At 46.2% G+C, this 21,359-nt stretch overlaps 1 protein-coding gene across 2 annotated transcripts in view; it reads left to right on the forward strand.

Moving 5' to 3' along the window:
- Positions 1-21,359, forward strand: part of rnf123 (ring finger protein 123) — a 693,175-nt gene that overhangs the window by 216,307 nt on the left and 455,509 nt on the right. Inside the window, exons 21-23 of one of the 2 annotated variants that reach the window (XM_086001224.1) lie at positions 10,599-10,699; positions 13,889-14,084; positions 16,390-16,535. In XM_086001224.1, coding sequence (XP_085857350.1) covers positions 10,599-10,699; positions 13,889-14,084; positions 16,390-16,535 — 443 coding nt within the window. The remainder of the gene's footprint in view (positions 1-10,598; positions 10,700-13,888; positions 14,085-16,389; positions 16,536-21,359) is intronic. The other variant, XM_086001225.1, reaches the window with a different exon arrangement.

Here is a 21,359-nt window from a genome sequence, read left to right on the forward strand (position 1 = left end):
TGAGTACACTGGATATAGCAAAGGCTGTCGTGCTGAAGACTTGTGCTCCAGAACTAGCCACGCCTCTGGCCAAGCTGTTCCAGTACAGCTACAACACTGGCATCTATCCGACAATGTGGAAAACTGCCCAGGTATATCCTGTCCACAAAAAGCAGGACAAATCCAATCCAGCCAATTACCGCCACATCAGTCTATTCTCAATCATCAGCAAAGTGATGGAAGGTGTCGTCGATAAGCACATACTCACCAATAACCTGCTCACTGATGCCCAGTTTGGGTTCCGCCAGGACCACTCTGCTCCAGACCTCATTACAGCCTTGGACCAAACATGGACAAAGGGGCTGAATTCCAGAGGTGAGGTGAGAGGTGACTTCACATCAAGGCAGCATTTGACTGAGTGGCATCAAGGAGCCCAATTAAAACCGAAGTCAATGGGAATCGGGGGGGAAAACTCTCTACTGGCTGGAGTCATACCTAGCACAAAGGAAGATGGTTGTGGTGGTTGGAGGTCAATCATCACAGCCCCAGGACATTGCTGCAGGAATTGCTCAGGGCAGTATCCTAGGCCATAGAAACATAGAAGATAGGAGCAGGAGTAGGCCATTCGGCCCCTCGAGCCTGTTCTGCCATTTAATAAGTTCACGGCTGACCATCCAAACTCAGTACCCTGTCCCTGCTTTCTCCCCATATCCCTTGATCCCTTTAGCCTTAAGAAATATATCTAACTCCTTCTTGAATATATTTAATGAATTGGCCTCCACTGCCTAGTGTGGTAGAGAATTCCACAGGTTCACCACTCTCTGGGTGAAGAAATTCCTCCTCACCTCTGTCCTAAATGGCTTACCCCTTATCCTTAGACTGTGACCCCTGGTTCTGGACTCCCCTGCCATCGGGAACATCCTTCCTGCATCTAGTCTGTCTAGTCCTGTTAAAATTTTATAAGTTTCAATGAAATCCCCTCTTATTCTTCTAAACTCTAGCGAATATGAGCCTAATCGACCCAATCTCTCCTCATACGTCATTCCTGCCATCCCAGGTATCAGTCCGGTGAATCTTCGCTGCACTCTCTCCATGGCCAGAACATCCTCCCTCAGATAAGGCGACCAAAACTGCACACACTACTCAAGGTGTGGTCTCACCAAGGCCCTGTACAACTGCAGCAAGACATCCTTGCTCCTGTACTCGAATCCTCTCGCTATGAAGGCCAACATACCATTTGCCGCCTTAACCGCCTGCTGCACCTGCGTGCTTATTCAGCGACTGGTGCACAAGGACACCCAGGTCTCGTTGCACTTCCCCGTTTCCCATTCTATTGCTATTCAGATAATCTGTTTTCCTGTTTTAGCTACCGAAGTGGATAACCTCGCATTTATCCACGTTATATTGCATCTGCCATGCACCTGCCCAATCACCCAACCTGTCCAAAACATACTGCACTTTCTCTGCATCCTCCTCACAGCTCACACGCCCACCCAGCTTTGTGTCGTCTGCAAACTTGGAGATATTACATCTAGTTCCCTCGTCTAGATCATTTATATATATTGTGAATAGCTGGGGTCCTAGCACCAATCCCTGCAGTAACCCACTAGTCACTGCCTGCCACTCAGAAAAAGACCCGTTTATTCCAACTCTTTGCTTCCTGTCTGCCAACCAGTTCTCTATCCAAGACAGTACCTTACCCCCAATCCCATGTGCTTTAACTTTGCATGCTAATCTCTTATGCGGGACCTTATCGAAAGCCTTCTGAAAGTCCAAATACACCACATCCACTGGTTGTCCCTTATCTATACTACCAGTTACATCCTCAAAAAATTCCTGTAGATTAGTCAAGCATGATTTACCTTTTGTAAATCCATGTTGACTTTGTCCGATCCTGTCACTGTTTTCCAAGTGCTCTGCTATTACATCTTTTAATCTTTTATAATGGACTGCAGCATTTTCCCCACTACCGATGTCAGACTTACCGGTCTATAATTCCCCGTTTTCTCTCTACCACCTTTTTTAAATAGTGGGGTTACATTTAGCTATCCTCCAATGCATGGGAACTGTTCCAGAGTCTATAGAATTTTGGAAGATGACCAACAATGCATCTACTATTTCTAGGGCCACTTCCTTAAGTACCCTAGGATGTAGATTATCAGGCCCTGGGGATTTATCGGCCTTTAATCCCGTCAATTTCCCTAACACCATTTCCCTACAAATACTGATTTCATTCAATTTCTCCCTCTCATTAGACCCATAGTTCCCCGACATCTCTGGGAGGTTATTTGTGTCCTCCTTTGTGAAGACAGAACCAAAGTATGTATTTAATTGGTCAGCCATTTCTTTGTTCCCCATTATAAATTCCCCTGACTCTGACTGCAAGGACCTACGCTTGACTTCACCAATCTTTTTCTCTTCACATATCTATAGAAACTTTTGCAGTCAGTTTTTATGTTCCCTGCAAGCTTACTCTCGTAATCTATTTTCCCCCTCTTAATTAATCCCTTTGTCCTCCTTTGCTGAATCCTAAACTACTCCCAATCCTCAGGTTTGCTGCTTTTTCTGGCCAAATTATATGTCCTCTGCTTGGATCTTATGCTATCCCTAATTTCCCTTGTTAGCGACGGTTGAGTCATCTTTTTTGTTTTATTTTTATGCCAAAGAGGGATGAACAAATTCTGTAGTTCATCCATGCGATCTTTAAATGTTTGTCAGTGCCTATCCACCGTCAACCCTTTAAGTAACGTTCCCCAATCCATCCTAGCCAATTCGTGCCTCATACCATCGTAGTTTCCTTTATTTAAATTCAGCACCCTAGTCTCTGAGTCAACTACTTCACTCTCCATTTTAATGAAGAATTCTATCATATTATGATCGCTCCTCTCCAAGGGGCCTCGCACAACAAGAATGCTAATCAATCCTTTCTCATTACATAATACTCAGCCATGTCTCCATAATCCCAGTTATATCATATCCGTTTACATCTATTTGCGCAGCTAATTCATCCGCCTTATTACGAATGCTCCTTGCATTAAGATACAAAGCCTTCAAGCTTGATTTTTTAACACTCTTAGTCCTTTTAGAATTATTATTTACTGTGACCCTGTTTGATTCACACCCTTGAATTCTCTGCCTTCCACATTTGCTTTTCTCCTTCCTGTCTTTTGTTTCTATCCTTGCTTCCCTTTCCTTTGTGTCTCTGCACAGGTTCCCAAAACCCTGCCATTTTAGTTTAAACCCTTCCCAACAGCACTAGCAAACACTCCCCCTAGGACAGCAGTTCCGGTCCCACCCAGGTGCAAACCGTCCAGTTTGTACTGGTCCCACCTCCCCCAGAACCGGTTCCAATGTCCCAGGAATTTGAATCCCTCCCCTTTGCACCATTCCTCCAGCCATGTATTCAGCTGAAATATCCTTCTATTTCTACTCTGACTAGCACGTGACACTTGTAGCAATCCTGAGATTACTACCTTTGAGGTCCTATTTTTTAATTTACCTCCTAACTCCCTATATTCAGCTTTTAGTGCCTCATCCCATTTTTTACCGTATCATTGGTACCTATATGCACCACGACAACTGGCTGTTCACCCTCCCCCTCCAGAATGCCCTGCAGCCACCCTGAGATATCCTTGACCCTTGCACCAGGGAGGCAACATACCATCCTGGAGTCTCGTTTGCGGCCGCAGAAACGCCTATCTATTCCCCTTACAATAGAATCCCCTATCACTATAGCTCTCCCACTTTTTTTCCTCCCGTCCTGTGCAGCAGGACCACCCATGGTGCCAGGAAGTTGGCTGCTTCTGCCTTCCCCCAATAAGCCATCTCCCTCAAAAAATCCAAAGTGGTATATCTGTTTGAAAGGGGGATGGCCACAGGGGACCCCTGCACTACCTGCCTGCGCCTACTACTCTGCCTGGTGGTCACCCATTCCCTTCCTGCCTGTGCAGCCTTTACCTGCGGTGTGACCAACTCTCTAAACGTGCTATCCACGATGTCCTCAGCATCGCAGATGCTCCAGTATGTATCCATTTGCAGCTCCATCGCCGCAATACGGTCTGTCAGTAGCTGCAGCTGGATACATTTCCCGCACACATGGTCGTCAGGGACACAGGAAGTGTCCCTGATTTTCCACATAGTGCAGGAGGAACATGCCACGGGGCCGAGCTGTGCTGCCATGACTTACCCTTTAATTAATTAAAATTAAATTAAATCAAATCAATACCACTAATTATACTGTAATTAAATGATATGCTCAAGGGCCCTTGTTTACTAGCACTCCCTGCTGCACAACAGAGACCCTAGAAATTATAAACCACAAAAATTAAGTTTGGAAAAAAGTGAGAATGATCTTTAGCTGCTTCATCAATGATCTTCCCTCCATCATAAGGTCAGAAATGAGGATGTTCGCTGATGGCTGCAAGGTGCCATTCGCAACTCCTCAGATAATGAAGCAGTGCAAGCCCGCATGCAGCAAGACCTGGACGACATTCAGAACTGGGCTGATAAGTGGCAGGTAACATTCGCGCCACAGAAGTGCCAGGCAATGACTATCTCCAACAAGCGAGCGTCTAACCATCGCCCCTTGACATTCAATGGCATTACCATTGCCAAATCCCCCACCATCTATATCCTGGGGGTCACCATTGACCAGAAATTTAACTGGACCAGCCACATAAATACTGTAGCAACAAGAGCAGGTCAGAGGCTGGGTATTCTGCGGCGAGTGTCTCACCTGCTGACTCCCCAAAGCCTTTCCACCATCTACAAGGCACAAGTAAGGAGTGTGATGGAGTACTCTCCACTTACCTGAATGAGTGCAGCTCCAACAACACAAGAAGCTCGACACCATCCAAGACAAAGCAGCCCGTTTGATTGGCACCCCATCCACCACGTTAAACATTCACTCCCTCCACCAGCGGCGCACCTTGGCTGCAGTGTGTGCCAGCTACAAGATGCACTGCAGCAACTCGCGAAGGCTTCTTCAGCAGCACCTCCCAAACACGCGACCTCTACCACCTAGAAGGACAAGGGCAGCAGGTGCATGGGAACACCACCACCTCCAAGTTCCCCTCCCAAGTCACACACCATCCTGACTTGGAAATATATTGCTGTTCCTTCATCATCGCTGGGTCAAAATCCTGGAACTCCCTCCCTAACAGCACTGTGGGAGTACCTTCACCACATGGACTGCAGCAGTTCAAGAAGGCGGCTTACCACCACCTTCTCCAGGGCAACTAGGGATGGGCAATAAATGCTGGCATTGCCAGCGATGCCCACATCCCATGAACAAATAATTTTAAAAAAATTATGAGGAGACATTACAGAAACTAGGGTTGTATTCCTTGGAGTTTGGAAGGTTACGGGGTAACTTGATCAAAGTTTTCAAGATATTAAAGGGAACTGATAGAGAAACTATTTCCGCTGGTTGGGGACACAGCCTAAAAATTAGAGCTAGAGCTGAAGTTCGGAAACACTTCAACACGCAAAGTGTGGTAGCAGTTTGAAACAGCAGTTGATGCCAAGTTATTTGTGCATTTAAAATCTGAGATTAATAGATTTTTGGTAACCAAAGGTATTGAGGGATACGGGCCAAAGGCCGGAATATGGAGTTGGGTCACAGATCAGCCATGATCTTATTGATTTGTGGAACAGGCTCGAGGAGCTAAATGGTCTCCGCCTGTTCCTATGTCCCCATCAGCAATACACAAAGCCTATTCTCAAACAATGTCATTGGCACAGAAATTCTATTTAACGGTCTGCACTGTATAAATGAAATTTTTTTTAAAAAATTGTATTTTTTTGCACTCGTGCCTCACCTTTGTTTGTAAATGTTTCGCCTGGTTGTTGCAATTATTTTGGGTATTGCAGTTCCGCTGGAGCACGATGAAAACTACAAATCTCATGATACATCCCTCTCTCACATGCGAGACTTTGTCCACATACATCTGTACCTCAGACCCAGAACTTCACCACATCTAGAAATCCCAGCAACTAAGCGTGACACATTTTTAAATTTGTTTTTTAAATAACTAGGTTAAAATAGAGACTGTCCTCTTTCACTAAGTTATAAAATGAAAGACAGACACACTGTCTGTATATCAGCAGGTAGTAGGTGAAAGATAGCAAAATGCTGCAGATGCTGGAAATCCGAAATAACAACAGAAAATGCTGGAAAAACTCAGCAGGCCAGGCAACATCCGTGGAGAGAAATTAGTTGACGTTTTGGGTCAAAACCCTTTTTCAAAACTGGAAAGGAAATGAAAAGATCGAAGGCAGGGCTGCGATAGAACAAAAGAAGTAACAGAGACATTAAGAGGTATTCAAAACCAGACGAGATGGTAATAGGACAAGTGGAGACAAAAGACGGCTAGGATTAGGTGTGAAGTGTACTGGCAGGATGAGACACAGCTGCCATGTGGGAGAGAGAAAAAAAAGGAAAGGGGGGGGAAAGGGAAGACCCAAAACAAAGGGGTAGAAAAAAATATAAGTAAAATTGTAATAGGGGCCGAGGTTATGATCTGAAATTGTTGAACTCGATATTGAGTCCGGAAGGCTGCAGAGTGCCTAATCGGAAGATGAGGTGCTGTTCCTCGAGTTTACGTTGAGCTTCCGTGGAACAATGCAAGAGGCCAAGGACGGTGAGGTCCGAGTGGGAATGGAACGGTGAATTAAAATGACAGGTGACCGGAAGCTCGGGGTCACCCTTACGGACTGAACGGAGGTTTTCCGCAAAGCGGTCACCCAATCTGCGTTTGGTCTCCCCAATGTAGAGGAGACCGCAGCGTGAGCAGCGAATACAGTATACTAGATTGCAAGAAGTACAAGTAAATCGCTGTTTCACCTGGAAGGGGTGTTTGGGGCCCTGGACAGTGGGAAGGGGGGAGGTATAGGGGCAGGTGTTACATCTCCTGCACTTGCACGGGAAGGTGCAAGGGGAAGGGCTGTTGGGGGTGATAGAGGAGTGGACTAGGGTGTCTCGGAGGGAGCGGTCCCTACGGAATGCTGAAAGGGGAGGGAAGGGGAAGATGCGTTTGGTGGTGGGATCACGTTGGAGGTAGCGGAAATGGCGGAGGATGATCCGTTGAATGTGGAGGCTGGTGGGGTGAAAGGTGAGGACAAGGGGATCCCTATCGTGGTTCCGGGAGGGAGGGGCAGGGGTGAGGGCAGAAGTGCGGGAGATAGAACGGACACGGTCGAGGGCTGTGTCAACCACGGTAGAGGGGAATCCTCGGTTGCGGAAAAAGGAAGACATGTCGGAAGCACTGGTGTGGAAGGTGGCATCGTCGGAGCAGATATGGCGGAGACTGAGAAACTGGAAGAATGGAATAGAGTCCTTGCAGGAGGCGGGGTGGGAGGAAGTGTAGTCCAGGTAGCTGTGGGAGTCAGTGGGCTTGTAGTGAATACTGGTCGATAACCGATCCCCAGAGATGGAGACGGAGAAGTCGAGGAAGGGAAGGGAAGAGTCAGAGATGGACCATGTGAAGGTGAGGGAAGGGTGGAAATTGGAGGCAAATTGAATGAAATTGTCTAGTTCGGAGCGAGAGCAGGAAACAGCACCGATACAGTCATCAATGTATCAGAAAAAGAGGTGAGGGAGGGGACCTGAGTAGGACTGGAACAAAGGCTGTTCCACATATCCCACGAAAAGGCAGGCATAGCTAGGACCCATGCGAGTACCCATAGCAACACCTTTGATTTGGAGGAAATGAATGGAGTTAAAGGAGAAGTTGTTCAATGTGAGAACAAGTTCAGCTAGGCGGAGGAGGGTCGTGGTGGATGGGGACTGGTCGGGCCTCTGTTCAAGGAAGAAGCGGAGCGCCCTCGGGCCATCCTGGTGCGGGATGGAGGTGTAGAGGGATTGTACGTCCATGGTGAAAAGGAAGCGGTTGGGGCCAGGAAACTGGAAACTGTTAAAGTGGCGGAGGGCGTCCAAAGAGTTGCGGATGTAGGTGGGAAGAGACTGGACAAGGGGAGAAAAGATAGTCGAGATAGGAAGAGATAAGTTCCGTGGGGCAAGAACAGGCTGAAACGATGGGTCTACCAGGGCAGTCCTGTTTGTGGATCTTGGGAAGGCGGTAGAAGCGGGCTGTGCGGGGTTGGGGAACTATGAGGTTGGTGGCCGCAGGGGGAAGATCTCCAGAGGAGATGAGGTCAGTGACAGTCTTGGAAACGGTGGTTTGATGTTCGGTAGTGGGGTCATGGTCCAGGTGGAGGTAGGAGGTGGTGTCGGAGAGTTGGCGTTCAGCTTCCGCTAGGTAGAGGTCAGTTCGCCAAACAACAACAGCACCACCCTTGTCAGCGGGTTTAATGACAATGTCAGGGTTGGATCTAAGAGAATGGAGTGCTGCAAGTTCAGAGGGAGGTAGGTTGGAGTTCCAGTTTTGAAAAAGGGTTTCGACCCGAAACGTCAACTCTAATTTCTTTCCACGGATGTTGCCTGGCCTGCTGAGTTTTTCCAGCATTTTCTGTTGTTAGTAGGTGAAAGACCTGTTCCTGGGACTAGGGACAGGGTCACTGGCAAGGCTTGGAAGCTAAGCAGAGCCAGGCCTGGTTAGTACCTGGAGGGGTGGCCATCAGGGAAGACCAGGTACAGAAGGTCACGGAAGGAGCCCCGGGAGGGGCGGCTGGTGAGCAGGCCCGGGCGTTGGGCTGAAGATTGTCGGACAGGAGGAATGGTGGAAATGGAATGGCGGCGCGCACAGACGCAGCAGCTTTGCTTCTCCCAGGACGGTGCTATTTACGTTTAATGTTATTTGTACTGGACTCATGGGAGCTTGCAAGATCACATTTCGTTGTTCATGTACTTGTGCATTGTACAATGACAATAAAGTTGAATTATTATTATTATTAAAGACTTGTCTTTGATGCCTGGAGAGCTAAGTTTAAACATATACACTTTGACAGATGGAGAGATTGGGAAGCATATGCTAGATGCAGACGACTTAGAGCTCCATGTTTGCTGAACTATTAGGAAATGTATTGTAAAGTGGGATTTAGGATTCATCCCGTGGTCAGGAGGGAAGACCCCATTGTAGCTTCTGTGGCTGATTCAGTCAGAGTTCATCAATCTCAACAATTGTGCTTTGACATCAAAGAAAGGACACCATGGCTGCAGTATGTATGATCTACAGGATGCACTGCAGTAACTCAACGAGGTTACTTCAGCAGCACCTCCCAGCCCTGTGACCTATACCACCAAGAAGGACAAAGGCAGCAATGTTGTGGGAACACCATCACCTCCAGGTTCCCCATCGAAGTTGCACACCATCTTGACTTGAACATTTGAACATATCTTGCCATTCCTTCATTGCCATTGGGTCAATACCCTGGAACTCCCTACCTAACAGCGTTGTGGGAGTACCTTCACCACATGGACAGCAGTGGTTCAAGAAGGCGGCTCACCACCACCTTTCCAAGGGCACCTAGAGATGGGCAATAAATCGGGCCTTGCCAGCGTCACTCACACCCCAAGAATAATTTAATAAAAGGCACACTTATAATCTGAGAGCCCTCTCATGGTCTTCTGTTCGCTTTCCAACTTGGCAATAATACTTCCAAGATTAATAGTCTCCATGAAGAATCAACTAATATAATTTGACATCAGAATATCTCTTTCCAAAAACCTGCTGAGAACAAACCATAAAACGTGGCTTCGTGCAAAGTGTATATTACCCCCTTGGGGTCTGATTCTACTTCTGTTGTGTAAACACTGTGCTGTTTAGTATCCTACTACGTCTTTAGCTTTCATTTTTAAGCTGTAAATAAGTTGACCTGTTTAGCCTGTATGCAGTAGTTTAGTGGTGCATTATTTTTTTCCACCTTCTGAGTTGAATGTGCTGGGCATCCCACCCACAAATTCTTCAGTAAGTGACTTACAGTGATTCCGGCTTGCATGTTAAACCTGGGCTATGTCAATCCATCCCTGGCAGAGAATAAAAACGCAGGCGTCTGTTCATGAGAGTCTGTCGGCTTAGAGTAACTGAACAAGAGCAAAAATGTGGGTGGGTCGGCGGGGTGGGGGGGGGGCGGGCGGAGCCCAAACAAGTGAAATTACCAACTCAAACCACAGGCTTTCCTAAACACCGGGCAGGTCTATATAGGGGAAACTTCTTGTAGGTGTTTCCAATATTTAATAACCAACTCCAGAGAAATTGAGTGATTTTCCCCCCCCCCCCCTCAATTATTGCACAGTTTGTGTGTGTGTGTGCTATGTTGTGTTATTTCTAGCTGTGTGACTCACCTAAGGGAAGGAAATGGCAAATGAAGAACATGTAAAGATATTATTTGGTCTGTTTTGTGGTACTTTCTGGTTTGTGAAGGGCTCTGGGAATAAAACTGCAGCATTTAATTGTTTTTTTGCTGGTCACTTGTTCCTCCTGTTACTTTATGGTTCATTCACCATAGGCAATTAGGGATATGTGCTCACTTGGACCAAATAAGATTATTTTGTCCTATAGATATATTAAGCTTTGAAGGTGTGACACCTCTTGAGGTCGCATTTTCAGGTCTGGCGTGACAATAATGCTGCTACAGCAGATTTGAATTACACACATTAGTAACATGTGTATGTATGGGGGAATAAAGAGGGTTCTAATACTCAGCTGTATTTTTCATAGATGATCTTGCATCAAAAGCCAATATCATCATTGACCCTGCAGAGATCTCCGCCATTTCAATGGACGACTTAGATGAGGATGATGAGAGTGTAACTCAACAGGTACAAAACCACGGTGTAGCTTTCTCTGACTTTGCGTAGCTTATTTTATTTGTTAGATCCCAAAACAAGAGGTGCTGAAACAGTAGCTGACCCAGAGTATCATAAGGATTGTGGCAGGAATTTGTGTTTGAGATTCTGACTTCAGGTGATTAAAAACGACATGCCTAAGAAGAAGGCAGCTGTTGGTCACAAGTTTGTACACTATCCTCTTATCACCACTAGATGTCACAAGCGCTCTTTGTAATTTGCATTGATTGCAGCAACTGAAGCTACATATTGTGCAAAATAACAACAGAAAATGCTGGAAAAACTCAGCAGGTCAGGCAACATCCGTGGAGAGAAATTTGAGTTGACGTTTCGGGTTGGACCCTTCTTCAAAACTGGAAAGAAAAGAAACTAGATCGAAGGCAGGGCTGCGATCGGACAAAAGAATAAAAGAAACAGAAGAAGTAAAAGGGATTAGAAGCTAGACGAGATGGTAATAGGCTGGGATTAGGTGTAAAGTGTACTGGCAGGGCAAAAGATAGCTGCCAGGTGTGAGAGAGAAACAAAAGGAAAGGGGGGGGGGGGGGGGGGAAAAGGAGTGGAACGATTACAAGAGAATGAAATGGGGGCCGAGCTTATGATCTGAAATTGTTGAACTCGATATTGAGTCCGGAAGGCTGCAGACTGCCTAATCGGAAGATGAGGTGCTGTTCCTCGAGTTTACGTTGAGCTTCCGTGGAACAATACAAGAGGCCAAGGATGGTGAGGTCCGAGTGGGAATGGAGCGGTGAATTAAAATGACAGGCGACCGGAAGCTCGGGGTCACCCTTACGGACTGAACGGAGGTGTTCCGCAAAGCGGTCACCCAATCTGCGTTTGGTCTCCCCAATGTAGAGGAGACCGCATCGTGAGCAGCGAATACAGAATACAGCAGCGGAACACCTCCGTTCAGTCCGTAAGGGTGACCCCGAGCTTCCGGTCGCCTGTCATTTTAATTCACCGCTCCATTCCCACTCGGACCTCACCATCCTTGGCCTCTTGTATTGTTCCACGGAAGCTCAACGTAAACTCGAGGAACAGCACCTCATCTTCCGATTAGGCAGTCTGCAGCCTTCCGGACTCAATATCGAGTTCAACAATTTCAGATCATAAGCTCGGCCCCCATTTCATTCTCTTGTAATCGTTCCACTCCTTTTTCCCCCCCCCCCCCCTTTCCTTTTGTTTCTCTCTCACACCTGGCAGCTATCCTTTGCCCTGCCAGTGCACTTTACACCTAATCCCAGCCTATTACCATCTCGTCTAGCTTCTAATCCCTTTTACTTCTTCTGTTTCTTTTATTCTTTTGTCCGATCGCAGCCCTGCCTTCGATCTAGTTTCTTTTCTTTCCAGTTTTGAAGAAGGGTCCAACCCGAAACGTCAACTCAAATTTCTCTCCACGGATGTTGCCTGACCTGCTGAGTTTTTCCAGCATTTTCTGTTGTTATTTCGGATTTCCAACATCTGCAGCATTTTGCTATCCTACATATTGTGCAAGTAGCTTCCCATTAATCTTTACTTGTAGCATCTACAGTGTCTTAGTTGGTGTACCCTATTACATAGTATTTGTAGCACAGAAACAGGCCAGTCGGCCCAACAGGTTAATGCTTCACACAAGCCTGGTATTGTTTTAATCCATTGCTACCTCAGGAACAGTGTACCAACAGGAAAACCCTAATACTGTATTATGCTTATCTACTGCTACCGCAGGAACACTCTTTGAGCAGAAACACCCTAGTATTGTGTTAATCCACTCCTACCCCAGGAACTCTGTCCAAACATAAATCACCACATATTATGTTCAAAATCCAGCACATCAAGAAAACCACGAGAGACAGTGCTCAATTTGAGCTGGTATTTTTTAATGGCCCCTAAAACATATAGGAAGTGGGCGTTGTAGCAGCCCTAAGGGGTGCGACCACAGAATTATCACATTTAACACAATCCGAAATACCAAGGACCAGGAGCCAGAACTAAATTCAAAGAAATGAGGGAACACCTAAAGCAAATAGATTGGGTATTCAACAGCACATCAATCGAGGACAAGTGGAACACCTTTAAAGGAAAAGTGCTAAGCGTGTAGGACAAATACATACCTGAAATCAACAAGCTCAGACTAAGCAAATGTGACCCTAAATGGATTAACAAATTAATAGCAATATGAAGTGGAAGAAAATTACTTTTACAAGTCCTGCAGGGGAAAAGGGTTCACTGGGATGAATCCAAGTACATGCAAAAACACATTTAAAGGATGATTAGAGGAGTGAAAGGAGACCTAGAAAAATACAGTGCTGCTGAGGCAAAACATAACCGCCCTACAATAGTAACAAGGCAGTCAGAGAAGAAGTGAGAACTATAAAAGGTGTGTACAGGCTCGAAACTGAGGCTAAGCACACAATCGTAAATATTCTGAAAGATTGCTTTCGCCAAGTATTGACTAGGGAAGGCAATGATCAACATGCCATCCCTAAACAGAGTTAACCAAGGCAGAATTAATGGCTTTGATATACACAAGATGAAAATCCTAGACTGGCTTAAAGGGCTCAAAAAAAGTAAATCTCCAGGGTAGACAATATTCATGTCAGCAGTGAGAGAATCGAGGGAGGAGATTTGTGAGGCACTGTTGATCATTATGAGGGAGTCACTGAACACTGGGGAAGTTCTAGCTGATTGGAAATGGGTAAATGTGGTGCCCATATTCTAAAAAGGTGACTAAACAAACACAAGCAACTATTAACATCAGTCTTGTTACAATTCCATGTAAAATAATGGAATTTATTAGCAAGAGCAAACTTGCAGATTATCTGTAGAGCAATAAATCTGTGGGTATCCATTGTAAATCTTGGGAATGAATAAGGAACCTGCTGAAGGCTAGAAACAAAATGGGGGTGGGGGAGGGGGCAGTGACCTGGGTTTAGTTGTGAGGCCACTACTGTTTCTCACTTACATCAGTGACTTGGATTCTGAAACAATGGACACTAGTCAAATTTACAGATGGTACAAACTAACCAGTGGAATCGAAGGAAGCAGCCCAAAATTACAGGATGAGTCGACAAAATATAAAAGTGGTTAGAAAAGATCCACACGTGTCTGGTTTTACATGTAACTCTGATCACTTGTGACCCACCCTTATTGCTGTTTTCTTCTTTGTATGTGTCCTAAATCCAGCAGAGGCCGGGAGGTGCTGCCACAGGAGGGGGAGCTCTCGCCAGGCCGAGTTGGTTAAGTTCACCGACGCTGGGCCGAGCCAATAGGTTCCTAAGCACGGCGGCTGTGAGTTTGATGAATCCCCGTCGATCCCTGGCCACCGTTGAAAAGGTGAAGGTTCGTACTTTGAGCGTGGAGCAGAGGACGGAGGAGGACAGTAAGTACCCACTCAGTAGATGCTCTGTTTGAAGTGAGCCTGTATGTATATTTACGATAAAAATGGTAGTTGCATGAGCTGGAACGGTTGCAGCAAATCCAAAGACATCAGCTGAGCAGCAAAGAATGATTTAATGACTTGATTGGCTTGTAAATTTGGGAAGTGTTACATGTGAGGGAGCAGAGACTTTGGGTCAGAAAAACAAAGTGCTGGAAAACACTCAGCAGGTCGGGCAGCATCTGTGGTGGGAGAAACGGAGTTAACTTTGATTAAATGATAGGGATGATGGTGCAAGGCAAGAGGGGGAGGTATTGGGACAAGTAAAGAAACCAAAGATGGATCCAGCGGAGGTATAAATGATTACAGTAGACACTTTGGGCTGGATTTTGTGAATGGAGACGTGCTGGAGGCGGGACTGCTGCTTGTGGGGTCGATGTCCCGCCTCCATCATGTTCTGACCAACCAGAGGGATTTTCCCCTGATTGACCTTGTTAAGCCCACCCTGCAGGCTCAGCAGGCCAATTAGGGGGAAGTCACTGACGGCACGTCAGACGTTGATGTGATCTGTCTGTCAAGACTTCTTGAAAGAGGAAATGTCAGCGTTTGACAGCTTTGTGAAGCTGTCAAACACTGACATTCTGTGTAGTTTGATGAGCCCTTGTGTTCAGGACTCATCAAACCTTTCAACTTTGTAGATTTCAGATGACTGTTGGTTCAGAGGATCCAACAGTCAGTCTGTGAAATCGACAAGGAAGATGTCGGGGCTCCCGATCCAGAGCGGATGAAGGCTGTAGGCAGAAACCAAGGTAAGTGAACATTTTTTAACACTTAACACTCACCTTACATACTTACCACTCCACACTTGCACCGATCACTCAACTCTACATCTTACTTTCAGGTCCCTCCGACCCCCGCAGACCTCCTACTCGACTCCTCCAACCCGACGGGGTTCTCGGGTCGGGAAGCCTTCACCTGAAAAGGTAAAATGGGATTAATACTTTTTTCTGCCTGTTAACTACCTGTTAACAGGCAGTTAAAAGGATTTAATCCCTTTCCCGCCTCCAGGAGATAGGACCCGAAGCAGCACATCTTCCCGCCTCCTGGCAAAAGGACACGGAGGCGGGATGGGGGCGGGTTTGCCGTCCGCCCCCACTTTCTGCAACTTTACCGGCAGACCCGCCTCCATACCCGCCTCCTCGGGGCTGAGAAAATCCAGCCCTTTGGGTAAATTAGTACAGAGCAATAAGCTGCAGCAACAGTGTGGAGAGGATGTCCTTGGTCTGCAGGCACGCCCCACTCTCGAGTTCTAATCTGGGAAAGCTGCTTGAGCTTCCGGGAGTTGAAACCTCCAGCTCAGTCTTGGCTGCTGTTAAGAGTGCTTTGCATGTGCCTGGCATGCACTTCTCCAGGAAGTGAACGCAGCACTGTCCTCACATGCTGTGTGACTGACTCTCATGTGCAGTAGGAGAAAGTAGAGTGCATCAGTAAGAATTGCTGGTGACTCGCCTAATGCTCAGTCAACCATGGCAGAAGTGCACTTAGTACAAATTAACGCAGTAACAAAAATAGTTTAATACACAGAGGATACTCTTAATGCAACTGTAGTGTTGTGCCACTCAACCCTAATGCTTTGGGTTAAGTGGCGCACCATTACTGGGCTAACATGGTTCAGTTTATATTAATATTGGCTTTTCCTTGTGTCTCGACAATGACATGCTCTAAATCCAGCTAAGTACACCCTTTTCTGCGACGGTGTAGTTTAATTGCTATTAGGAGGCTTCATTAAGATTTTGAGCTTATAAGGGTAATTGACAGTTGATCCCAGGAAGTTGTTTACTGTGCATTACTGTCACTGGATTTCAGGGTAACGGTAGACGAGTGAAATTTTCACGCGGCTGCAGTGTAGATAGTTTGTTCACAAGCATAATGGTGGTTCTGTGAAATTTTGTACTATATATGCAGTTGAATGATGGCACAATGTGTGTGTGACACCCACACCCACACCTGTATTGGGTCTGCTACAACACTGTGTACACAGGTGGACCACAGTGGTGGAAAGGATACAATCCTGGTGTAGATGCTTGTATCGGTGTAACAGCCGTGGTAATATCTTGACAATCTGTGCTGGAGCTGAACCACTGCCTCTGCTCCAGTACCTGTACCTTTGTGCCTGGTCCTGATAATGTTTTGGTCTGGTCGGTCTGTGGCAGAATCGCACAGAATATGACTCTGTAAAGCTGTGGGACTTGTGTGATTATACGAAGACTGGTGCTGATGCACACTGATACTTTGCTTCTCCTTACAGTTGAAGGAAGCCATGGAAATGATGGCCTGTTGTTAGGGCGTCCCCCTGATGAGCCGGATCACCCAATCACAGAGAAATCTCTACTGGAAATCCTGGACGGAGCTATCATGATGTACAACCTCAGTGTTCACCAGCAGCTGGGCAAGGTAACATGTGCAGTGTAGACAGTTTGTTCACAAGCATAATGGTGATGGTTGGTACTGGTCTGATTGCCCAGAACTCCATGGAATAGTGCCATGGGATCTTTTACATCATCCTGAGAAGGCAGAGGGGCCACGGTTCAATGTCTCATCCGAAAGGCAGCTCCTCCGACTGCAACATTCCCTCAGTACTGCACTGAAGTGTCAGCCTGGATTATATGCTCAAGTCTCTGGAGTGGGGCTTGAACCCACAGTCCTCTGACTCAGATGCGTGAGTGCTACCCACTGAGCCACATCACAATAGCGACTATACCAAAAAAAGTGCTTCTTTGGTTGTAAAGCTCTTTGAGGCGTGCTGAGGCGCTATATAAATGCAAGGCTTTCTTTAACATGGTGAAGGCAGAGTGCAGGAGCACTTCACTTAGTTGTTAAATATATATAGCAAACAGGTGGTCAGAGAAACACTAGGATGATGAAGGATCACAATATCAAGTGACCAAGGGATGGTAGGTATCCCAAGTGACTTTGAATAATTTTTCACAGAGTAAACCATAGGCTCGGTTCCAAGTACAGACGATCGATTTTCGCAGAATGGGGAAATGATATTAAGAATGTTAGAAATTACAAATAAAGAGGCAGTGGGCAGGCTGGGGGCACTGGAGATGGGCTACACACTGGGTCACTTAAAGAAATAGCCGATGAAATTGGCCATGTGCTGGCGGACAGTTTTAGGGAATCATTGGAACAGCAATAGTGCCCGAGGATTGGGCGACAAATGTAACGCTGATTTATAAAAAGGGTTATAAAGGACTCCAGGCCAGTGAACCGGCATCTGTAATAGGTAAAGTGGTAGAGGGCATCCTGAAAGAGAGAACAGTGAAGCACTTTGAAAAATATGGGCTAATTAGAGGGAGTCGGCGTGGCTTTCTGGGAGGGAGGTCAAGTCTACAAAAAGATAATGGACCTGCGGGATGTGGGAAGTTCAACAGCTATCTTTGGATTTTAGCAAAGCATTTTATCAAGGAGCAGGGGATATGGCAAACAAGATCGTCAGGGTGTAAATGCTCAGGGAAGGAGAGGTAATAACAAGCTTGTATAGGGCACTGTTTCAGCCCGACTTGGAGACGTGTGTGTAATTCTAGCCATTGTTTTACAATGGCGAAGTCATGACTTCGGAGAGAGTATAGAGGAGGGCACCTGAGCTAAGGAAGCTTTATTTACACTGGAGACTTTATTGACGTTTACCGGATGCTGTGGGTACAGATAAACTGAATCCAAATAAATGATGATACAACCTTAAACCATAATCAAGCTCAGAGGGAGATAGGTGAACAGAGGGCTTAGATTGAACTACATGCAGAGAATCATGAATGCTCGGAGCAGACTATCCATGGAGACAAATTCAAGAGGGAGTTGGGTAGGTTTTTGCAAATGGAAGTGATTTGGAGATATAAGGGAGAGACTATAATATGGGATTTCTTTTGAACTTTGGGACCAGCCAGAAGGATTGCAGTGGTATTTTCCAACCCACCCCCCTCCGCACCCCCCAACCTCCATCAAAAGTGCTCCAGTTTACATTACTGAGCATAACCTCAAAACCGACAACTCTCAGCTGTCAGTGAGTGTCGAGCAGAGGCAATGAAACCTGCGAGTTCTGATTGTGCGGCTGGAATGAGCAGTCTCCGTGCTGTGTCACCAGCAGCTCTGCAGGACAGTGTTAAACAAGGATCACCAACCGAACACCACCCACTATACCCAAGGTTCTAGTTTGCCATGCAGTAAACATCGAAGATGGAATACGCAAGGTGCACAGGCAGGTCTACTCTTTCAGCTTGTCTTGATGAATCGATTCCTGTTGTACATTAATGCCGCCTTCCTGTCTCTCCATGTGTGATGACCATGCCTGTCATTCAGCGGGGGTCTCACTGGAAATCGTGATCTCCCATCTGAGGATCACAATCTCCTGTGCATGTCATGCTGCAGGTACTTCTTGGAATTTCTCTCACTTTCTTTCACTCTCCCTGAAGAGTGCAAGAAATTACCATGGAGGTGGGGCTAACCCAGCATTCATGGTGTTAGTGAAAGCTGTCTATTAAAGCTAGGAACCCTTTTTGGAATTATCCTGAAAGCAGGGATAGGCCTCCCTCCATAGCTGTTTCTTTCAACAAGAGAGAACGTTAACAAATCCCACAGCTCAAAGAAAAATACAGAAAATGGGGGACGTAGAAAGAGAGAAAGACGAGGCAAAGAGGAAAGAAAGGAGATGGAGAGTGACAGAGGCAGCTTGCTGATTTTGGCCATTTTATGTTTTGGTGTGAGGTCTCTGGCTTGTGACTGGAGGTCTCGCACCTTAAACTGCTCTGGTGATGGCTCTGTGCCTGTCTATGGTACATAGTGGGGGAGATTTGCAACTCGCTGCCTGGCGTTATGGACCGGTCACCCATTATAGAAACTGCCCGATTTTCACTTCTGTTGAAGTCACTATGTCCCCATCTACCCCAGTGTCTGAGTCTGACAACTGCAGTGGTTTACATAGGATATACAGCACAGAAACAGGCCATTTGGTCCAACCAGTCCATGCTGCTGTTTATGCTCCACTTGAGCCTCCTCCTGCCTTTCCTCATCTAACCCTATCAACGTAACCCTCTATTCCCTTCTCTCTCATATGCTTATCTAATCGCCCCTTAAATTCATCTATACTATTTGCTTCAACCACTCCCTGTGGTAGCGAGTTCCACATTCTCACCACTCCTTGGGTAAAGAAGTTTCTTCTGAATTCCCTATTTGATTTCTTGGTGACTATCTTATATTGATGGCCTCTAGTTTTGCTCTTCCCCACAAGTGGAAACACTCTCTCTCTGTGTACTCTATTAAAACCTTTCATAATTTTAAAGACCTCTATTAGTTTACCCTTCAGCCTTCTCTCTTCAAGAGATGAGAGATCCAGCCTGTTCATCCTTTACTGATAGGTATACCCTCGCATTTCTAGTATCATCCTTGTAAATCTTCTCTGCACCCTCTCCAATACCGCCACATCCTTTTTATAATATGGCGACCAGAATTGCGCACAGTTCTCCAAGTGTGGTCTAACCAGGGTTCAATATAAGTTTAGCATAACTTTGGCACCTTTCTTTTAAAAAAGAGATATTACTGTGGCTTGTGCTTGTACTAATCTGTGGGCGTTGAATTGACATTGTCTTCCCGCATTAACAACAGAAAATGCTGGAAAAACTCAGCAGGCCAGGCAACATCCGTGGAGAGAGAAATAGAGTCAACGTTTCAGGTCGAAACCCTTCATCAGGACTTTGTCTTCCCGCACGGTGCCCAGTAAGCTGCAGCAGATAGTGAAGCTGAAAAATAATTAGCTGCAGGCTGACTGGAAAAGCCAGTCCACATGTTGTAATAGATACCATTAGTCATCACTTCAGCTTTCCATGTTACTCATTGACAGGCGCTGCGACCCCCATCCAGAATAGCCGTCTGTCATTCTGCAGCTTCACTGCAAGCAATTGAATTTTAATGTTTTTGCAAGTCGATCACCCATGGAATTGCTCATGGTAGAATCAAGACTAAATGTAGTCTTGAAGTGAACTGGGATTAGAGGGTGAGGAATTATTAGACCAGGACATAGACTTTATTCAGTCTCTATTTTAAACACCATACATTCTGTCCTTGCTTTTGTTTTTTTTTTCATTCATTCATGGGATGTGGGCGTCGCTGGTAAAGCCAGTATTTATTGCCCATCCTTAATTGCCCTTGAGAAGCTGGCGGTGAGCCGCCGCCTTGAACCGCTGCAGTCCGTGTGGTGAAGGTGCTCCCACAGTGCTGTTAGGGAGGGAGCGCCAGGATTTTGACCCAGTGACAATGAAGGAACAGCGATATATTTCCAAGTCAGGATGGTGTGTGACCTTGGAGGGGAACTTGGAGGTGGTGGTGTTCCCATGCGCCTGCTTGTCCTTCTAGGTGGTAGAGGTCACGGGTTTTGTGTACTGCTGTCAACTGTGGCTCAGTGGGTAGCACACTCACCTCTGAGTTAGAAGGTTGTGGGTTCAAGTCCTACTCCAGGGGCTTGAGCACAAAAATCTAGACTGACACTCCAGTGCAGTGCAGAGGGAGTGCTGCACCATCGGAGGTGCTGTCTTTCAGATGAGACGTTAAACCGAGGCCCCGTCTGCTCTTTCAAGTGGACGTAAAGGATCCCATGACGCTATTTTGAAGAAGAGCAGGGGAGTTATCCCCGGTCTCCTGGTCAGTATTTATCCCTCAATCAACATAACAAAAACAGATTATCTGGTCATTATCACATTGCTGTTTGTGGGAGCTTGCTTGTGTGAAAATTGGCTGCCGCATTTCCCATATTACAACAGTGACTACACTCCAAAGGCACTTCATTGGCTGTAAAGCGCTTTGAGACATCCGGTGGTCGTGAAAGGCGCTATATAATTCTAAGTCTTTCTTTTATTACCATTAAACTTTCCAGAGCCTCTGTGAGCCCAGACAGGGTTGGCAAGCTATTTCACGATTGAGGATCATTAGATTCTCATGTAGAGGGAGGAACCCTGGCTGATTTTCCCATCCCTGATTGCTGTTGATTACCTCGGTGTTATACTCTGTCTGATTGTGTGTAGCCTTGGGGCTAAGCATCCGGAGAGAGAGCAGGTGGATGAAAAACGTGTGCAGAAGGTCACTGGACAAGTTGAAAGACCAGTACCAGAGTGAATTCAGAGGGGTGTTCAGTTTATAATTATTGTCTGAGATGGGGAGGCATTGATTCAGGATGACAGTATTTTGAGACAATGGGGAAACAAATGCTGCAGGAATTCTGAGTAT

The sequence above is a fragment of the Somniosus microcephalus genome, chromosome 11 (assembly GCF_052327205.1).
Source record: "Somniosus microcephalus isolate GS21.2 chromosome 11, FLI_Smic_1.0, whole genome shotgun sequence".
Taxonomy (NCBI): domain Eukaryota; kingdom Metazoa; phylum Chordata; class Chondrichthyes; order Squaliformes; family Somniosidae; genus Somniosus; species Somniosus microcephalus.